The sequence below is a fragment of the Sorex araneus genome, chromosome 5 (genome assembly GCF_027595985.1).
Source record: "Sorex araneus isolate mSorAra2 chromosome 5, mSorAra2.pri, whole genome shotgun sequence".
In the NCBI taxonomy this organism is placed as follows: domain Eukaryota; kingdom Metazoa; phylum Chordata; class Mammalia; order Eulipotyphla; family Soricidae; genus Sorex; species Sorex araneus.
Window position 1 is genome coordinate 46184883 of NC_073306.1, and position 21947 is coordinate 46206829.

The following is a 21947-nucleotide window of genomic DNA, read 5'->3' on the forward strand; positions in this document are numbered from 1 at the left end:
GGAATAAAGGCATTGATCATGGGTGGGCTTGAGCTACAGCTGGCAGTGCTGAGGTTCTGCGCAGGGATCTCTCCTGGTCATCCCACGTATCCAACGAGGGCCTTCTGCACTCCTGCAAGGCAAGCTCCTTCTGTACAATCTCTCAGGTTTCTGGGTCACACCCTGAGATGCTCAGGGGTTGCTCCTGGCCGTGGACCATACGGGGTGCCAGGGAACCGAACCGAGCTACCCGCGTGCGAGGCAAACGCCTTACCCGCTGTACTACCGCTGCGGGCCTCTGTCGTGGTTTTGAAACTATCGGTATTAGGCGCTTGAGATGAGCTGGCATCAATATGAAGGGCTTCACGCTACCCATCAAGGCAACTCAGAAAGTTCCCGTCCGGGGGCTGGAGCGATAGCACAGCGGGTAGGGCGTTTGCCTTGCACGCGGCCGACCCGCGTTCTAATCCCAGCATCCCATATGGTCCCCTGAGCACCGCCAGGGGTAATTCCTGAGTGAAGAGCCAGGAGTAACCCCTGTGCATCGCCGGGTGTGACCCCCCCCCACAAAAAAAAAACGTTCCCGTCTGCCTGCGAGATGCCGCCTAAGAAGCCCAAGGTCACGGGACACGCAGATGAAGGCGGAGAAGCCAGATCAAACTCAAAGCTCCCGGCTCCAGCCGAAAGCACGCCCGGTTCAAAGGACAAAAGCAGGCATTCCCGCTCCGCTGGGGGGGGGGCGGGCACTTCCGGGGGGCGGGCTGGAGCCCGCGGGCGGCGGAAGGCCCGGCCCGACTCGGGCCCCGCGAGCTCGCGAGAAGACAGGCGGCCCGCGCGCGGCCCGGCCCGCCCGTCGATCACGTGGCCCCGCCCGCCGGCGGCGCGCCCCCGGCACGCCCCGCCCCCGCGCCTAACCGGGCGGGAAGCGAAGGCGCGCTCCCTCCCGTTCCCCTCGGCCTGCGGGGAGGGCGGGGGCGGCGGGAGGCGCGCACTCGCGGGCTGCGTGCTCGCGCACGTCGCCGGGACTCGGCTACGTCCGTCCCGTCGCCCGCCCGTTGCCGCCGCCGCCGTCGCCGCCGCCGCCGTCGCCGTCGCCGTCGCCGCTACCGCCGCCGTCGCGCTCTCGCTCTCGCTCCGCGGGCAGCCGCCTCAGGGGGCTGGGGCCGGGCCGAGCCGCCGCCAGCGCAGCCGGGATGCCGCGGGTGTACATCGGCCGCCTGAGCTACCAGGCCCGCGAGCGCGATGTGGAGCGCTTCTTTAAGGGCTACGGGAAGATCCTGGAGGTGGATCTGAAGAACGGGTGAGGAGGGCGGGAGAGGCGCCGGCCGGGGGACGCGGGCGCGCGGGGGGCGCGGGGGGCCCGGCTTGGCGCGCCTGCGCGTGCGGGGGGTGCCGGCGGGCGCCGCGGGCCCGGCACGCCGCCCCTCCCCTGTCCCCGCCCGCCGGCTCGCGCGCGGGCCCCGCGGCTGACGGAAAACAAAAACGCGCGTGGACTCCGGCCCGAAGACGCTGCGGCGGGGGGGCGGGGGGCCGTGCGAGCGCGGGAGGCGAGGCGAGGCGACCGAGGGAAACGCCGCCCGCTCGCCGTGCCGTGCCGCGCCGCGCCGCGCCGCGCCGCCGGGGACTGGCCGGCGTTCGGCCCGGCCCGTTTGGAAAGTTGGGAAGTTGGCCGTGTCGGGGGAAGCGGAGGGGCCGGCCGGGTGTCAGGTGTCCGCCGCGCGCCGGGCCCTGCGGGGCGGGACGCGCCCGGGTGGGGGGGGGGCGGGGGGAAACGGAGGTCTTGCCTGGGGCCCCGGGGACGGAGGCTCCGAAGAGGTGGAGTGGTCCTCAGAGCCCGGGCGTGGGCCGGGGCCGGGTTCTGTCGGGGTCCGAGTCGGGGCGGGCCCCGGTCGGATTGCCGTAGCCCTCTCACCGGTCCACGGGCCCCGAGGGAAAGGCGGCGGGCGGAAGTCGCCGGAAGGCCGGACGCCAGCCGAGGGGGCTCCCACCCTGCGTGTGTCGGGTGACAGCGGCGTTCGGTGAAGCCCGTTTTCAGAAGGAGGCAGGCTGTGGTGTTCATGGGAAGACTGGTTGTTGGGGTAGTGTGTGAATCGCCCACCGAGATGCCTGCTGCTGTGTCAAATTGGGGCGGGGGGAGGCAGGGGAGTGGATAGGCGAATGGATATGACGTGTAGACGTTGAGTTAAGAATAATACTTGCTCTCACTTCAAACTTAGGCGAGTAGAACTTGGAATGGTTGCTTTCGAAGAGTTGCTTGAAATGCGCTTTGAAGAATCAGTTGACGAGGCTTTGGAAATGAGGGGGAAATTGTGTGTGAATAGTATATGTCATCACTGGTAAGGGAAGGTGGTCCAGTTGGGAACAGGGAACAGGGTTTTTTGTTTTTTGATTTTGTTTTGAGAATTAAAATAGTAAACAGCCTATCTTGGATTGAGTCTCATGAAATACTGGAAACTTAACGTAAACCAGAAACAACTATAAGATTTTACATTTAGTGCTCAAATCATGGAGCCCATGTATGACCCAGATGACAGGAGCACATGCGTGTGTTGCTCGTGGTAACCCCAGATTCTATTCACAGCACGGTGCACCAGCCAGAGGACACCCCTATCCCTCATCCCACAAGTACCACCCACTGGTGGTTCAAAAGTAAAAAAAAACTTGTTTGTTTGTTTGTTTCTGGGTTTTTGGGTTTTGTTTTGATTTTTTGTTTGGAGCCACACCTGGCAATGCTCAGGGGTTACTGTTGGTTCTGCACTCAGTAATTTACTCCTTGTGGTGCTCAGTGGACTGTATGGGATGCCAGGGATTCAACCCAGCTGGGCCATGAACGAGACTAGCACCCTACCAGATGTATTATCACTTCATCCCCGCAGTGTTCTTGTCTGTTTGTTTTTATGAATAGAAATTTTAATCTCCTGGAGGAAATAAACAACTCAGGAAGTAATATAAAAGGAAGAGCATCTTCTTCCCAGGAGCCTACATACCTGGATATCTTGTGGGAATTAACCATTCCTACTGTTCTACTACTAAAGTATGCGTGAAATCTGTGTTTCAGTGTCCAGGTTGAAATGAGAACTAGGAAGTCAGTTTAGGGACGGTCAGTTTAGAGAGGGGGGGCGGGGCGGGGCGAGAGCATACCTGGTGATGCTCAGGGATTACTCCTGGCTCTATGCTTGGGAATTACTCTTGAAGGTGCCAGGAATTGAATCCAGGTTGGTTGCATGCAAGTCAATCATCCTACCCACTGTACCATCTCTCCAGCCCCAGTTCTGGAATTTTAAGGCAGTTTTCAAAATCACCAGTCTCTTGACAGCTTTTAGGAATGATTGTGAAGAAAAAAAGACTTATGAGCAAAGAACTAGTGGTGTAACTCTATTTCAAGCAAGAATTTTGACTAGTAAAAGTACAAAGGCGTCTGAAAAGAAGTAGTAAGTAGGTGGTACAATAGGGAAAGAATTGAACAACATGTATAATCTAGTCCTGCAAACTAAGGATTATAGGTCCTCACTACTGAGAAGCATACTCAAATAAATTTTTGTTATTAATAATTGGAAATTAAAGGCAGTTTTTGGCTTGGGTAGGATTTTAAAAAATTGCTGGGGAATTTCAGACTTATCAAAGTGAGTTATGTCCTTGGCTATGGTAAGCTTAAAGGTAGGAAGCAAAATTGAGAATTGCTTCATTTCTTTTACAAAAGAAGGTTGAACAGGTGAGGACGCAGGTGTGCTCTCCATAGAGAGAAGACTTTATCCTCTTGGGATTCAGAGAAGAGGATGTATGCATTAGTTCACTGCCTGCAGTTTATTGAGCCAAACCCCCCTCACCTAGATTGCCTTTGTTTAAAGAATTCACAGAAGAGTGGAGCATGCAAAAAAACAGTGTATGCTCCTAGGACCACATGGACCACTGCAGATCTCCTCAGGTGTCTCCTGCATTCAGACCTGCCACACTAATAAGCATGGGCTAATAGATTTGGGTTCAGGGGATCAGCAATACTGATGGTGCTGTTTTATAGTCTGTCACTACCAGGTTAGCTTATGCTGCCTTTTGTTATTTTTGAACTCTTTTAAAATAGTTCTGGTGATCAATCATTCATTTAAAGTATACATTTAAATTTTTCTCTTGCTAGTGAAACTTGTGGTTTCAATATTAGATCTTTATATTTTTTTAAGTATTAATAAACCATTACAATTCTAAGATTATTTATTTGCGTAGTAGCTGGATAGGTAACCCCTCAATTCATTGAGGTGGTGGTTCTTCAAAATTTTTTAAAGGAAGGGATTTAACTGACTATAAATTTCCAAACTTATGTTTCATATTGCAGTGAAATAATTCATTGCCAGAATTTTCAAGGGCTATCCTGGTCTTTTTTTTTCTTTTTTTTTTTTTTTTTCTTTTTGGGTCACACCCGGCGATGCACAGGGGTTACTCCTGGCTCTGCACTCAGGAGTTACTCCTGGTGGTGCTTAGGGGACCATGCTGGGATTTGAACCCGGGTCGGCTGCGTGCAAGGCAAATGCCCTACCCACTGTGCTATCACTCCAGCCCTTATCCTGGTCTTTTTAATTGGATTTTCACAATACCATAAGAAAGTTTTGTGAGTTGTTGTTTTTAACCCTTGTTAAAAATTCCTTCAAGGGCCAGTGTGTTAACCTGCTTGTCTTGAACGTGGCTGTCTGAGCTTGATATCCAGAACTACTTTAAAATCCCCTGAGCACTGCCAGAATTGATCCCCTGAGCAGGGCTAGCAGTAAACCGTGAGCACAGCCAGGTTTGGTCCCAAAATAAATTAATTCTTTCCATCAGAAGGTGCCTAAATCCATTCTTAAAATAATGTTAAAACACTTGTGATGAACCAGGGGTCCTTGTTCACTACAGGGCCCAATTAGACCTTAGAAATTATGATGAATCTGCCAACCCCAAAAACTACAGGGGGATTTCTCTTGACTGAATTGTCAAGGAAAGGTGGTTTTCTCTAATGTTCCTTTAGAGGAGTGTTAAAAAAGGAATGTGATTAGTGTTCTAGGTTGTTGTTTTCTGGCTAATTGATCTGTTTCTTCTTAAACATGTGGCATATCTTATCTGTTCCCCACCAAATAGGTAAATGCCTTACAATTTTTATGACACTGATTCCACTGTGAGTGATGGGAATGACAAACTGAAAGCAAATACTTTTTAAGAGCCCACTATTTTTCTTTTTATGGCAGTTCTGCCCTCAAAAATAACATCTCTGGTGCCTGGAGAGATAGCTCAGTTGGCTAAGGATGTTGTGCATGCAGGAGGCCCAAGTTTGATCCCTGGCACAGTGTAGTCCCCAGGTGTGGTCCAAAAGCCAAAAAAGTAAATATCACTGGGCCAGTGATACGACCAGGTTGGACAATACTTGCCTAACATATGTGAGACCCTGGGTTTGGTCTATGCAACTACAAGAAACAAATTTGGTTTTGTTCTAATTTTGTGATTAAAAAGAGATTAAACATAGTTTTTATTTAAAAAACTGAAGACTGTTCGTGGCTAGTTAAAGTTAAGGGCCGTTTTAGTTCTTAACATTTTTATGTTAAGTTTGTTCTGTTTATTTATTTCTTTTTGTTTGTTTTTGCATTTTGGGTCACACCCGACAATGCACAGAGGTTACTCCTGGCTCGTGCACTCAGGAATTACTTCTGGCAGTGCTCGGGGAACCAAATGGGATGCTGGGAATTGAACCCAGGTAGGCCGCGTGCAAGGCAAACGCCCTACCCACTGTGCTATTGCTCCAGCCCCCTATGTTAAGTTCGTTCTAACATTTTAAAATAGCATGCATTTGTCTATAAAATATGAAAAAGAAATCAAAGATATGTGACACTCTCCATTAAGGCTTTCCTATCACACTTGATTTTTTTTTTTCTTTTTGGGTCACACCCGGCGATGCACAGGGGTTACTTCTGGCTCTGCACTCAGGAATTACTCCTGGCAGTGCTCAGGGGACCATATGGGATGCTGGGAATCAAACCTGGGTCGGCCGAGTGCAAGGCAAACGCCCTACCCGCTGTGCTGTTGCTCCAGCCCCCTCACACTTGATTTTTTAAATTTTGGCCGCACCCAGCATCGTTCAGAGTTTATTCCTGGCTCTGTGCTCAGGTATTACTTCTGGCAGTGGTCAGGGGACCATATGTAGTTCCAGAAATTTAACCCAGGTTATCTGTGTACAAGGCAGCACCCTACCCCTCTGTATTCTCTCTCCAGCCCTTACTTGATTTTTAAATATTTATTTTATTTATGTTCATTTCTCTTTGGGCCACACCCAGTGATGCTTAGGACTTACTCCTGGCGCTGCACTCAGGAATTACTCCTGGTAGTGCTCCATGGACCATATGGGATGCTGGGGCGACCATGTGCAAGGAAAACACCATACCCACTGTACTCTCTCTCCACCCCTACTCTTTTGGGGTTTTTTTGGTTTGGGGTTTTTTGTTTGTGTTTTTTATTGGGAGACACCCTCTGACTCGTGCCCAGGATTGGACCAAGGTCAGCTACATGTAAGGCAAACATCTTATGTGCTATTTCTCCTGCAGTTTTCACGAACTTGATATCAAACTGTGCCTAGTATTTTGTGACCTTTTGTTTTTACCTAACTCACTGATCCTTTTCCTTTGTCAAGCTTACTTTTAATGCCTTAGTATTCCTAGATACATGTGTACATAAAATGAATAAGGTACATAAATAAAGCATGTTGCAAGATGTGTAGGTTGTCTTTGTTTTTTCATTGTTTATGCATATATTAGAGTGATAAGTATCCTTTATGTAAATCTTTGCTGCCTCATTTCATTTGCACCTGTTACATGTATGAGCATGCCCATTAGGGCAGCCTCAGCAGCGTTGCTAAGAACCCATGCAGCTTGAAATTGACACTATTTTAGCAAGTGAAATGGTTTTGTGGGGTTTTGTTGTTATTTGGGTCACACCCTGTGATGCTCAGGGCTTACTCTTGGTTCTGCACTCAGGGAATCACTCCTGGTAGACTTGGCAGACCATATGGGGTGTCAGGGATCAAACCTGGGTCAGCTGCATGCAAGGCAAGCACCCTACCTGCTTACTGTCACTATAGCGATACAGCGTCTTTTACAATCATAAAAATGTGACCATGTTTTGTTTACTAGTCAGTCTATCCCCAAAATGTATTATGTTGTTCTCCCTACCCGAGATATAGGTAATTTTTAAGTTTTTGTCATTTTGAAAAGAAATGCCAAGAGATAATGCTGTGACTACAATTTTGATTAAACATTACAAGCATGTGTTACTCTAACTCAGCCTTACACCAGTTGGTTCTGAGGTTTCCCAGTTTGTGATAATCAGTATCTATAATTGTTTGGCTGAGTCATTTTAAGTTCTGTCTTATTCCTTGCTTGTTGAAATAATCATGTTTCCATGTGAAGTCTTTAGAATAGAGGCATGGGATATAGACTAGATAATATCAGTTGAACTGTGCTAATTTTGGATGTATGCCTACAGGTCACCAAATTGTACTTGGAGCTTCTCAAAAAGTGCATTAAGCATCCGAGAGAATACAGGTGGGGGTGGCATTTATAAATTTATACGCTTAACAGAATTTTAAAGCTTTATAAGGAGTGGAAATAAAATAGTTTTATATAAAGAAATTTACTTACAGAAATGTGAGGGAAGATAGATATGTATTCAAGAGAGATCATGGTCTTCGCCAGAGGAGGGAAATGCCAAAAATTTAAAAATGTTAGATTAACAACATGTATGAAAATAGATTTCAACTGAGTTTATCAAAAGTGTTCTTCAAACTCATGTTATCTTTCCTTTGTACTGATAAGTTCATTAAGTGACTGGCCCAAGGTTACATGACTTTTTGACAGCTTTGGAAACTGAGTATCTATCTTATTCATGTACTAGAGATAGCATGGGCACAGTCAGTCAGAATGTCTCTCCTGTCCTTTTGGGACTTGTCTACAAAGATGATTCCAGTGCCACCACCTGTTTAGTCTTTAGTTTCCACAGAGACTTTCAATACACTGTTATTGCAGTAGGTGGAACTTTCTTTGACCTGGACTAGACAGACTGCTAATGGAGACTTTTAATGATTCTTGTTCTCAGACCATTTTGTAGAGAACCATAAGGTGGTATCAGCTTGGTCCAGGCTAAATAGGGTTGTATTTGTGCGACAAAATGGGTCTCTTTGCTGCTGATATTACTACAACTGGTATTCTACAGGTTAGGGGTTCACATGTTTGGAATTTGTTGCTCATCTTTTGAGGAAGGAAGTGATGGAAATCTTGTTTGTTTGAGGGTTACCCACCTGAGATGCCCAGGGCTTACTCCTGAATTTGTATTCAGGGATTACTCCTGACAGTGTTCAGGGGACTATCTGGGATGGCGGGGATTGACCCCAGGTTGGCTATGTGCAAGGCAAGGGCCCTACCTGCCCTACCCATTATACTATCACTCTAGCCCTTGTGATGGAAATCTCGAGTCTCTAACCTGCAACTAATATCGGAAGAAGCACTCAGGAGACATCTGTTGTGCCTCCTCCAGGATGCCAAAGCAAGGAAACTTCATGAACAGAGACTTCTTGAGAAAGGAAGAAATTGAAATAGGGAGGTTTGGGTTCAGTTCAGCCTTCAGCAGTGTAAGAAGAAGAGACATGGTAATGATAATCTGAAGTACTCTTTGAGAAAGATTACTTTGTACCTGAAGTTCAACTATTGTTATGGTTAATACTAGTTCTGCGATTTGTGTTAAGCCGCATTCGAGTGTGAGCTACCAGTGATCTATACTGTACCAGTGACATCAACATGTTAATATTGAGTTGAGAAGTATCCTAACAGGAGTGATCCCTGAGCACAAAGCCCAAAGTAAGCGTTGAGCAATGGGATGTGGTCTGTTAAGACCCTACCACCAAATGAAATAATTGTTTAAGTCATTAGAATCTCTGACAAATTAAATTGCCAATTTCAAGGTATGGCCATTCCCAGGATGCAGCATAGAGTATGGTATCTTTAACCAAAAGCCAAAATGACTGGGAGATAGCTCAGAAAACTTAAGTGCACTCTGTGTGGGAGCCCTGGTTTTGGTTCCCAGCAATACATCATCCCTCATTCCAGATGTGGTCCAAGAAACAATGGGCCAGAGAGATAGTACGGGGGTAAGGCACTTGTCTTGAATGCAGTTCATCCTGGTTCTAATCCCTGTACAGTCCCCCAAGCACCACCAGGAATAATCCCTGAGCAGAATCAGGAGTAAGCGCTGTGCACCATCAGTTGTGTCCCATCTCCCCCACCCCAAATAAAAAAGGAAAATAGAAAACCTGACTGTAGACAGGGACTGTGTATGATGTGGTTTTGAAGGATATGGGAATAGAGCCACAATGGTTCTAGAGATAGAACCTCTTAAGGGATTCCGATGTAGTGTCATTTTAGAAGTTTTAGAGGTAAGTATGAACTGGTTCTTAATTTTTGGTGGTAGCTTTGGACGACAACTGCACTCTCACCACCACTATACTACCAATATTTGGTGGTAACTTTGGTATGGAATTAGGTAGTGATACCTTCTGCATATAAATAAACATTGATCTCATTGAGTGTGAGTGATATAATGCAGTACTATCCCAAGAGTTTAATCCTTTTAGCAATATGACTTTCATCACAAGTTTTTTTTTAATCATTTTTAATTTGTGCTTGAGTTTTTATGATTGTTTAGTATATTATTTGGGAATACATGGTCCCCTTGTAGGGTTGTTAAATTTCTTTCACCCTTAGATTCTTGGTGTTGTTAAGTATAGGAAAATGAAGCTAGAGGTACAATTGCTAGCCCTTCCCAGCTCTTTTCAAAGAAAACATCCATGTTGACTTAAAAATGTCAAAGTAGTGTATTTTCTTAAGATGGGGGGGTTATGGTTATGATAGTTTGATCCACAGACCTTGAGAGTGTGTTGCTTTCTGGTGATAATTCCATTTTATAGGATAGAAATATGATCACATCTTGCAGGGTAGAAATAATGTGGTAGTTTAGTTGAATTAAACGCCCTTCATATCTTAGGTCATTTTTAAAAGGTCTTCAGATTTGAAACAAACTGGCAGATAGGCCTATAGAACAGTTACTAAGTAAGGCTAAATTTTGATACCTTTGTGAGTTTTTTCTCTCTACATCCTACAGTTATATGGAAATAATTATTTTTGTTGTTTTTAGGATGATGATTGTTTATATTTTATTTTCTTCACTCCAATCAGTAACTATTTCTTCAAGATAGTCTAGAGTTTATTTGGGTTTCTCCCCCTATTAGGTTGTAGTTAAAGGAACATGTTTAGGGGCTGGAGCTATAGCACAGCGGGTAGGGTGTTTGCCTTGCACGCGGTCGACCGGGGTTCGATTCCCAGCATCCCATATAGTCCCCTGAGCACCGCCAGGAGTGATTCCTGAGTACAGAGCCAGGAATAACCCCTGTGCATCGCCAGGTGTGACCCAAAAAGCAAAAAAAAAGAAAAAAGGAACATGTTTATAATAATTTTAAGCGGGGGCTGGAGCAATAGTACAGCAGGGAGGGTGTTTGCCTTACACGAGGCCGACCTGGGTTCAATTCCCAGCATCTCATATGGTCCCCTGAACACCGCCAGGACTAATTCCTGAGTGTAAAGCCAGGAGTAACCCCTGTGCATTGCCGGGTGTGACCTAAAAAGCCAAAAACAAAAACAATAATTTTAAGTGTTATGGAGGCTGCTGTTTCCTTGATTATTTGTTCTTTCTCAATTTTCCTAGATTGGTATTAAATTTTTGACTATGGGGCAGACACTTGCCTTGCACTCAACCAACCTGTGCTCAGTCCTTGGCATCCCATATTTTGCCAGGACTGATCCGTGGATATAGAGCCAGGAATAAGCCCTGAGCATACCCAGGTGTGGCCCAAAGACCAAAAAATTTTTTTAAATTTTGATAGTGTATGGGTTTGGTTCTGCTAGTATCTTAGGAAATATGCTGGTCTTACTGTACATCAGATACAGAAAATTTTTAATTAATATTTCTCATAAGGGGGCCGGAGCGATAGCACAGTGGGTAGGGCGGTTGCCTTGCACGCGGCCGCCCCGGGTTCGATCCCCGGCATCCCATATGGTCCCCCAAGCACTGCCAGGAGCAATTCCTGAGTGCAAAGCCAGGAGTAACCCCTGAGCATCGCTGGGTGTGACCCAAAAAGAAAAAAATATATATATATTTCTCATAAAATGTTGATATTCATGTGGGCATTTATCTTCCATGTAATTTGATGAAACTGATTTTCTATTTGAGCTTTTTTCTCAAACTCTTTGTAGAGACAGGTAGAGCACAATGATTTCAGTAGATTTTGTAGAATGTTTTATTTAGGTTGGGTCCTAGGTTTGAAGAATCACAGATGTTGGGTAACCTTGTCAGGTTATTTAACTACTCTTCAGTTTTGGTTTCTTCATCTGTGTGGTATTATTAAACCTCAGAGTGAAAATTGCAAAGAAATTGAAAGAAGGAAGGCATGGTCATGGGCTAGAATAGCCACCACGTTAATTTAGTTTGGGGTTAAATCAAATTTTAGATGCTTATCTGCAAAGTATTTTTTCTGGTTACTTCTATAGGTCTGTAAATCTTAAAATGTTTTTTGATTTCTGGTCCATTTTTTTCCCACTTCATTCATGCTTGTAATTTTCTTTTTCGGGGGGGGCAGGGGGTGGGTTGGGGGAGGGCGTCCCAGTCACCGTTCCTTATAAAACTAATTGAATGCATCCTTAAGTACATAATATTGTCAATTTCCATTCACATCCACCACCTGTAGGTCCTACTCTTTATCATCTCTATGCTGTTCTAATTTTTGCTGAGCCTTAAAACTAAAGACAGTTTTCAGGGGTTGATATGGGGCCTCCAGTATGGGGATTGCACAGAATAATCTTATTTTTCCTCTATTCTTCTAGTCTGTTATGTTCTGAACCCACACATGTTTTCGGAAGGACCAGATGGCTGACACTGGCTAATGGGAACCAAAAGACGAGTGAAAGTAACCTGATTGTCACTTACCCCAGGCTTAGAGGTGCTTCACCCTGCCCCAAGATCAATTTATTTTTTTCCTCTGGAGATCTATCCCACTGTAGAAAAATAAACAAAAACACTTTAATACAACCTGGCTTACCTGAGATGAGATTATGGGTGAAGCAGCAACATTTGTTGAATAAGAAGAATTGTACTCAGGATTGTGGGAGAGAAGAAGGCAATGTACCTTGTGGTTACAAACTTCGATTTGAGAGACAGCTGGAGCTGGATTTAAATTCAGCTACACTGTTTTAAGAGCTTCTTGACACTGAGCAAAGTGGTTTAGCCTTTCCAAGCCTCAGCTTTCTTATTTGTAAAATGGGGATAATAGTAATTATACATTCTTCACATATGAGAAATGAATGAAATACTATAATTTTATTTGTGCCAGGCAGCATACAATTAGCCTTTGTTATTATTAAAGAACTCATAATGAAATGAGAAAATAAACACAATGAAGACTCAAAAGTTTACAAAACTCTGTCATGTAGAATAAAAATGAAGGACTAGAGAAAGTGCTAAAATGATTGAAGTCAGGCAAGTTTCTGAGACTTCGTGAAAGAGATGACTCAAGTATATTGAAGATTGGTATGAGTCACCTTGTTTAATCAAGGCATTCTGAATTTAGAGAATGTACAGAGGAGTCACTGGAGACCTCTGAGCAAAAGAACATAGCAGCTGGCTTTCCCTACTAAATGAAAACAGACACGTGGACACAAGTAGCTGTATTCTAGAATTAATAGTTTTGAAGAAAGCCCTGAGCCCAGCAGAATGAAAAAAAAGGTCTAGAACTGGGCAATAGGGTGGGCACCCAAAGAGGAACAGTCAGGTGCTTTTAAGGTTGTTGCTAGTGAATTAGGGGGTCCAGAAGAGAGAAATCATGAGGTAGGTTTTCTTCTTTGAAGGTGGGGAAAGCTCAAGTGCAGACTGAGCTGTGGCCAACGTTTGCAGACCAGGAATCCACACTAGCTCTAATCAGAGAGCTCTTGGTGTGCGGGAACTGCCAGTTTGCCGACGTGAAAAGAGCCCCAGACTGGGTACTGGTGAGCCCTGAAGTCGCACCCCAGCTCTGCCACTCAGTGAGCACGGGTAAGTCATCCACCTTCTCCGGGTGGCCTTGATGGCCCTCCCTCCTCTGAGGCTAAAGACAGGTAGGCCAGATGCCCAGAGCAGCCTCCTTCCTGTCTCAGGATAGGAAAGAATCTTAGGGACCTTCTTCATGGGTTAGGAGCTCCTCGCTGTGGTTATAAACAACCCTTCGTTACGGGGAAAGTCAAATCACAACTATGATCAGTGACCCAAAGCAGTGTATGTGACTGGTTAATTCTACTTTTAGTTAATTCTAACTGCTTCCCTGGAATGTTGTAGGCTTTTGGAAGCAGGGGCAGTTACACTGGTTCTCACTCAAGCCTTTCTCTGAGTTGGCCTCACCTGAGCATTAGACAGTTTGTTACACAAGTGTCTTTCTGCTGCTTCTAAGCACTTTGTGCAACAAGATTTATTGTTTTTTATGACTATCCTGTCAATGTATCCTAGCTTTTTTCAACTCATAACACAAAATTACCTGAAGCATAGGACCTACACTGAGTGCTTTGAAAGAAAGCTGTTTGATTCCTGCTCACTAAATGCCATTTCTTTCAGGGTAGATTTAAGGGCTGTGCCCTAAAGTACCGTGCTATTGACCCTAGTTTGAGGGTTCAAGCCACCCCATGGGTTAACTTCAACAGATGAAAATTTTTCCTTGGCTACAGCAACATCCCTAATCCTGACCAGCCATGGAGAGGTTCGGTTCTTACAAGGAAAATGAGTGAATGTGGGAATGGCTCACCACATTGGGAAAACAAAACTCACATCCTGCTGATGGTTGGCTGAGGACTGTCATGTCCACATACAAAGAAAAGCATGTGGCACAGTTTTAGGACAAAGGTGAGCAGAGATCCACTGTGGAAAGGGGCACATTTCTCTTGTAGAAAGAACATCCAAGGCATGCCCCTCGGTAAGCAGTGTTGGTGGGTGACCGCAGGCACACGCATGGAGGCTTGCTTTTCCCTTGCTCCTCGTATCCACTCCCCAGTTAGCTGGTGCCAAGCACCCATCATCATGCCCCACCCAACGAACTGTCTTTGAGCATATCTCCAGAGCAAGGGGTGCTCCTCATTTTTCTGATAGGCCTTTTTTCGGGCTACCTATTCAGTGGAGATATTTGGAGGTGACTCTAAGCCATTCTGTAAAGGGTAACAGAAACTCCTCATTCTCTTCAGTAGAAGAACACAGTGATATTTGGGACCATTGGCATAACTGATTGGTTCTTTGGGATCCAAGGAAAGCCTAACAAAAATATAGTACATGATAATTCTTCAGTGAAAAAAAAATATGGGATTAACTTTTCTACGGTTGAAGTCTTGTAATAGCTTAGTTTTTTTGTTTCTTGGTTTTTTAAAAAAAAAAAAAATGTCATTCCAGCTGTGGCTTTTCAGCATTTGTCTGTTAGCCTAAGCAGTACATAATTTGTTAGAAGGAAGACTAAGGCACTCACAGTTCTATAGGAATGGACAAAGCTTAGAACAGCCCACATAATTGATTGTGGCTTATGTTGTGGTGTCCAGATTCCTATCGATACTTGGTAAGAGTTGTGGTGCCCATCTCCCTACCCCTATTTTTTTATTTTTGAAGGGGAAAAAAATGATAGCAATTCCCCTCTATTTTTTTGACTAAACTCATTAGGGTAAAACATGACCCCAAGAAAAAGTTTGGGAAAGGGCAGCAGTGAAGGAGTATTGAAAAGAGAGTTTTTCTTTTAATAAAAAATGTACATTTAAAGAAAAGTGCACACTTATTGGGCCCCACTTTTTTCTCTTTCACATAGGCATAGAGGGGAAAAAGGGGACATAGGGGAATTGGACTAGAGAAAGCATATTGGGGCAGTTTTTGTTTTAAGAATTCCTGTAAGGGTGATTTTTCAATTTGTCATAGATTCATTCTTCTAAATTCCTTCATCCTTTTCATTCTCATGCTGGAATTATTGAAAGATGCTCTTTGTTTTTAATAGAGCAGAAATGCAGGGTATCTGCAGGTAGACTTAAGAAATGTGTTTTTGGATAGGTTTGGGAAGCTTATTCTCAGGTCACACCAGAACTATGCATATATACTGGCACAATAGTGTATATACATGCATGTGTATATTTCATATTCATCCCTACTTTGACAGATGATTTAAAAGGAGAGTGTTTTTTTTGGACGAAGAAGTGATTTTGGGGTTAGTTATAAGCTTCTGATCTAAAAGGGATGTTAAGAAAGAGTCTCAGATATTACTTAGCAGGGACTGCTTTACTTTGTTGAAGGCACTAAAATTTAAATCTGTAGTAAAGATGTTTAAAACTAAAATGGGTACCCATGCAATCGTTTTGTTTTTAGATGATAAAAATATTAAATTCATCCCGATTCATTTGTCACAGTATACCTGTGGTACTGCCATTTTTATTTAAATTCCTTCATTGTTAAGCCAGAGGCAGACTTACTTTACACTATATACCCTACTCAAAGAACTAGAGATCTGCGGTGTCGCTCCTTTCACATATTAACTAAGACACAGAAATCAAGTATCTTGAATATGTTTTTCCCAGTTGGTTGATAGCAGAACCAAATCTAGGACCCAGGTTGCTCTGTAACTTGCTGCTGTGCTCCAGTCGTATTACAAGGTTGAGCTCTGGAGTCAGACCACAGGCTTTGAATCCAGCACTGCTGTTTTATTATGGAAGTTATTTAACTCCATTTCTCAGCTTCCTCAACTGTACTCAAGAAAAGTGCCTTGTTTGTTGTTATTGTGAATATTCAATAAGATAACAATTGGTCTTCTATAGAGAGATTTCCTACTGCGTTACTTTAAGTAACATTATTATCTAGTTCTCTGGCCTTATTTGGAGGACGATTCACTCTCTTCACTGAATGAAACAAGATTCTTTTAGTAAAGCAGATTCAAAACAAACAGTAACATGGTAAAAGTAGCCACACTCTGATCTGGTCTTTTCTTTGCTCTCAGAACAGAAGTTTGTATCCAGTTTGTTGAGCACCCAGGCACAGGTCAGTGGTAGAGAGCAGTGAAAGTCAGGTACCTCATTTAGTTTTTGGACTGGACTTTGACACTAAACAGTTTCAAATAAATTCTATGACTTTTCACAAAGTAGTAGCCAACTTTTTTTTTTCCTGAGAAATTATCTCATGTTAGATATTAGAATAAAGGATTGACTTGGAGGTCCCATAAATGTGGCTACTGATGTGATCTGTTTGTTGGGACCTTTTAGAACATAGAAGAAATACTATTAGGGCACCATCTTTTTTATACCTTTTGTTCCCTGCAATTCAGGGATGGATTTTACTGGCAAGGTATGCCTTATTTCAGCTGCAAAGAAACATTCATCTGTCTGAGCATTACATTTTGTTTTAAATAATTGTGCCTCTACTTAACAGACTGCCATAGTTGCCCTCAAAGGTCTGTGAGTTCTGCATATAAGGCCTGCAACAGAAGGACCTGACCCAGGGTAACCTTTGAGTCTGGGGACTGTGTTACCACATAGCACTCACATAGCATCATTTATCATTAATAAAACTTGGGGGCTGGAGAAATAGTATAGCGGGTAGGCTGTGTGTGGGTGACCAGGGTTTGCCTCCCAGCACCCCGTATGGTCCCTCAAGCCGCACCAGAAGTGATCCCTGAGCACAGAGCCAGTGTAAGCCCTGAGCACCATGGGATGTGGCCCAAAATTTTTAAAAAACAAAACTTTTGGCTTTATTTTTCATATGACTTCCAGAGCTTAGGGTCTTACATTCTCTGATCCCCTGAGTGAGTGGTTGTTCAACGTAATTATTTTGAAGAAAACTGGATGTGCCTTTGGTTTGTTCAGTCTGTAGGAGTCAGCACTCCCTTCTGACTGACATCCCTCTAGACAAGTTTGGGTTATTGAATGGTGCCCAGGCAGTGTGTCACTCTCAGAAGGGGGTGAAGCCCACTAGGAACGTTCTCTCTTACCCCTCTGCTTGGCATCGGTCTCTCAAACAAGGTCAAGAGAGTGGCACTCTGGGCAAAACAGACCAATACCATTGAAAACTAAGTTTTTCCTTGAAAAATTTTTTTTCTTATGGTCTGTTTACTTTTTAGTTGAATTTTGTCTCTAGAAATGTTAGTATAGTTTTTCTGATGACTTACTCTCCAAAAACAGGGAACAAAGGCATATACAGTTAGATTTCAGATACTTTTATTCACTCTGGGATTTTAAGCTACTTAGCAGTTTTCCAGCCTATGGGAGTATAAAACTGTGCTAGAAGACTCCATGGCCCATTAGTTGAGCCAGGTGGTTTCTGAATTGTGTTGTTGTATCTCCCATTAAACCACTAGGTGTGTCCGTTAGGTTTTTAATGGCGTTCCAACTTAGTGACTTCAAGTTTAAGTGCCAGTCATAGACATTTCAGCTAAAAGAAACCTCCAAAGTTGTTAGTTGTACACTTGGCCCTGTTTGAAAGGAAGTTTTTGGTAAAGGACTGAGTTCTGTCACTTACCATGTTGCTGAATGCAGCATTACATGCAAAGCAAACTGGAATTTTTTTTTTTTTTAGTTTGGACAAACTGTGGCAAATCTTGTACCTCTTTTTAATTAGTCCCAGTGTGTTTAAACACATAGGGAAAGCTAACCAGTGTTTGCCTATGTACACAACTTTGTCGGTTTTAAGACATTGCATATAACTTTTACATTTGTTCAAAGTATGACCATTAAGATGGTTTCGGTTTTTATAAGCAGTGGTCATGAAGCTACTCTTTTTATAGCTGTGTTAGACCAAACTAAACCTTTATTGATAACATCGGCTACAGGATATTTGTTTAACCTTGCTTATAAGTACCTTACAAATTTCACACTTCAGTTTTATAAGTTTTTATCTTTAATAGGATTGGGTGGAGGGCTTCTTTCAGATATTGTACTGTGTTAAGCCACCAAATCTCTTAGCTGGGAAATTCCAAGTACTACTATGTGAAGAGGTTTATACCGTTACTCTTAAATTTTAGAGAGTTCCGGTCTGCCTAAAACCTCATGGAAATGAACTTGGAATATCATGATGGGAAAGTGAACAAAACAGATCCTTTTTTAACACTGATTATTTCTAGAACAGTAAATACACTGACTAATTTGTTGAGGTAGAGAAACCAGAAGTTTTAAAAAATTCTTTCACGTAGATTTAAGGTATTTTGATTTTTTTTCTGATGTATTATTCCAAACATATTTTAGCAGATAAGACACTAATTGTTCTCTTAAGACATCACTTTTGTCTAAAGCTTAAGAAGATGAGTTTTTTAATGTGACTACGAAAGAGAAAATACTCAGTTTTGTAGAATTCTATATTTTGATGCCTTATACCAGACATCCCTGTGAGGTCTTTGTAGTTGCCACCAACTACTTGGGGAACAAAGTAGTGGTCTCTGCCAGTCAGCCAGCCTCCTACTAGGAAGTCAGGAGTTTACCTTGAGAAGTTTCCCTCTCCTCTTGCCCTTTGGCACAAAATCAAGTGGTTTCAGCTAAAGGGAAGAAAAAAAAAAACGATCCTTAGTTTATAAAACCCACCTAACCTTTGCTAAGCATGAACCTCATTGCTTTCTCTTTAATGTTTGTGAAGCTAGATGTCAAGTTGTGCCAACCAGGGTTTATTTGCTTTTTCCTAGATATGGTTTTGTGGAGTTTGATGATCTGCGTGATGCAGATGATGCTGTTTATGAACTGAATGGCAAAGATCTTTGTGGTGAGCGAGTAATTGTTGAGCATGCCCGAGGCCCACGTCGAGATGGCAGTTACGGTTCTGGACGCAGTAAGCATTTAAAGGACATTTGTATCAGTGACATGCTTTTGTTCTTAAATGTTAATTTGTAATGATTAATGTTATAGTGAAATGTATTTATATTTAAGTCATTTGTTTTTTATAAATTATGTATCTTTTTAAATGTAAAATTGCAAATAAACATCTTTGATAATATCTTTAATTGTAATAGCATAAATTTCTTGTCTTAATACTATATAAATATGCTTAATGATGTATGTTTGTGTTGTTTTTCTTTTCTCTATAATGCAATTGTTTAACATAGATTTAACAAAGACCTCAGTGTTTTAAATAAGAGAATCCTTTGAGGCTAAGATGACTGCCTGTTCCATTTGCTGACCCTGGGTTACCTTTCCATGCGTGGCTCTTTGAACCATTGTGGCCCTTGGCTGACCAAAAACAGGAAGCCATGTGACGACCGCAACCTTTTCCCATTAGACCTGGGTGGTGAGGATCCCAAGGGTTAGACACAGATGAGATTAAACCGAAATAAGTGCCTGAAAATCTTTTTTCGTATAAAATATTCACAAAAACTTAAATCACTGTGAGTAACATCAGTTACTGATTTAGTAATTTGGTTATGTGTTGATAGTTTTTAATTTATGCATGTTAATTTTATAAATATTAATGAATACATAAGAGTACAACTTTGTAAATTAAATTTTCATGTTTAGCTGAATGATTTTTATTTGTTAAAATAGTTTAGAAGTGAGGGTGGGAATAGAATTTATATGTAATATTATTTGGGTGGGGCATTTGTATATTTAAGGGGAATATGTATAGTCATTTGTTTCCTTTTCCTCTGCTGAAGTAATCTTGTTTATTTGAACCTTCCAAAGGTGGATATGGTTATAGAAGAAGTGGCCGAGATAAGTATGGCCCTCCTACCCGCACAGAATACAGACTTATTGTGGAGAATTTGTCGAGTCGATGCAGCTGGCAAGACCTAAAGGTTGGGACCCGATTGATCTTGTAGCATAAACCTGGGTGGGAGTTAAGGTGGAGGAGGAGATAACCCTACAGTCCCAGCCACACATAGAATGTATTGGTGTTCCTGTTTGGAAACTTTCCAGAGCATTTGAATTCTCCAATGAAAGATTTCATAGAATATAAGATATCTTGATATCTTATGACTTCTGTATCTGTTCGACCAACACACTTTTTTGTAGGGGTTGGTTTTTGGGCCAACCCCCTCGACCAGCGCTCAGGGATCACTTTTTTTTTTTTTTTTTTTTTTGAGTCAAACCTGGTGATGCACAGGGGTTACTCTTGGCTCTTCACTCAGGAATCACTCCTGGCGGTGCTCGGGGGGCCATATGGGATTCTGGGAATCGAACCCAGGTCGGCCACGTGCAAGGCAAATGTCCTACCCGCTGTGGTATAGCTACAGCCCCTCAGGGATCACTCTCAGCGGGCTTGGGGGATTGCATGAGAGGCAAGTGGCTTACATGCTGTACTGCCTCTTAGACACTAGATTTTAGTTTTTAATCTTAATAGGGCAGAATAATCTAAATAAACTGGGGCAGTAACTCAGAAGGCCTTAGTGCATGCTTGGCATGGTAGAGTCCAGGTCCCAGCACCACATGGTGCCTTCCCCACCCCCCAGCATTGCTGGGAGCAAGTACTGGACAGTAGCAGTACCTCAGTCCCACTGGGTATTGCTCAAGAACAAAAAGGCTTATTTAATACTGTTGTAATCTGAATGTTTTATAAGGACAGATATGAAAAGTCAGTTTTCACATCTCACTTTTAGAACCTTAAGCTGGAGCACAGTGAGTGAGCACATTTAGATTTAGCAAAAAGTAAGTAGCTCAGAGGATTGGAGTGCATGCTTTGCATGCTGGAGTCACACACGGTGTCTTCAATGCCTGGTGCCACATGGTTTCCCAAACACTGAGCCAAGAGTAGCTCCCAGCACCACTAAGTGTAAGAAAAATGACATGAAAACAGGGATCTTTTATATTTGTGTAATTGTAACTTGCTAAAGTCCTGTTATATCTTTTTTTTTTCCTTTTACAAAGTTGCTTTCAATAACCTTCCTATAACAAAGATGAGATCCAGAAAAGGTTAATTCAGTTCATTCAGATGGGTATCCGAGCAGAAGCGCTGGGATGGGACTCCTGACTCCCTTCTGGATCTGGAGCATTTCCCCTGGTGCTCCGTGCTGCTTGTCAGGGCTGCTCTGCTCTCTGCTGGCACTGACGCAGAAGGACTCACTCCATTCTCCTGGGAGCTAAAGGGTTGAACTTTTGGAAAGGTACTTAAACCCTTAGAAAGGTTTTCAGTTTTTAACTTAAAATGGAGTCCAGCTTATGTCCTCTTATCCAGCTTATGTTGGCTTTATACTTCTGTACTTTGGGGAGTTTCATTCTTAGGAGAGTATTAATAGAGTAGATTTTTTTCTTTTTACTTTCTTTTCCTTTTTCTGCTTTTGGGCTATACCTGGCAGTGCTCCTGGGTTAATTCTTGTTCTCTCTCCTTGGGATGGTCACCCTTGGCAGTGTTTAGAAGACCATGTCATGGTGGGGACTAAACCAGGGTCATCTACATGCAAAGCATCCACTCCAGCCCATTGGGCTATCTCTTCAGTCCCTAACATAGAATTTTTTTTCTTTCTTTCTTTTTTATTTTTGGGCCACACCTGTCAGTGCTTAGGGCTCACTCCTGGTTTTGCATCCAGGGATCACTCCTGTTGGTGCTTGGGAGACTATGTGGGGTGCTGGGGATTGAACCCGGGTTGGTTGCATGGAAGGCAAGCTAACCACTGTGCTATCTCTTCAGCACGAGAGTAGATTTTCTGTCAAGTCCAAGCAGCTTTTTCCCTCTTGTGCCTCATGCAGTCCTCAGATGTTAAACAGAATATTTATCTCTAATATTTATCTATTTAAACAGATCATTGCGAAAATTAAATGCATTTTCTAATGAAATGTCTAGAACAGTTTCTGCCACAATAAATACCAGTTATTAGTCAAATGAAACAAATTTTAAAAAATTTATTATCTTATAAAATGTATGGGCTGGAGCGATAGCACAGCGGAAGGCTGTTCGCCTTTCACACA

General features: G+C 43.3%; 1 protein-coding gene across 4 annotated transcripts in view; it reads left to right on the forward strand.

Moving 5' to 3' along the window:
* Positions 1-933: 933 nt before the first annotated feature.
* The window catches only part of SRSF4 (serine and arginine rich splicing factor 4), a 28887-nt gene continuing 7873 nt past the window's right edge, over positions 934-21947 (forward strand). Inside the window, exons 1-6 of one of the 4 annotated variants that reach the window (XM_055140846.1) lie at positions 1149-1279; positions 11916-13119; positions 13782-13956; positions 18737-18879; positions 19154-19335; positions 19728-19840. In XM_055140846.1, the coding sequence (XP_054996821.1) occupies positions 19245-19335; positions 19728-19840 (204 nt within the window). In that variant the 5' untranslated portion in view covers positions 1149-1279; positions 11916-13119; positions 13782-13956; positions 18737-18879; positions 19154-19244. Of the gene's footprint in view, positions 1280-11915; positions 13120-13142; positions 13957-18736; positions 18880-19153; positions 19336-19727; positions 19841-21947 lie in introns of those variants that run through there. The other 3 variants (XM_055140848.1, XM_055140847.1, XM_055140844.1) reach the window with 3 other exon arrangements.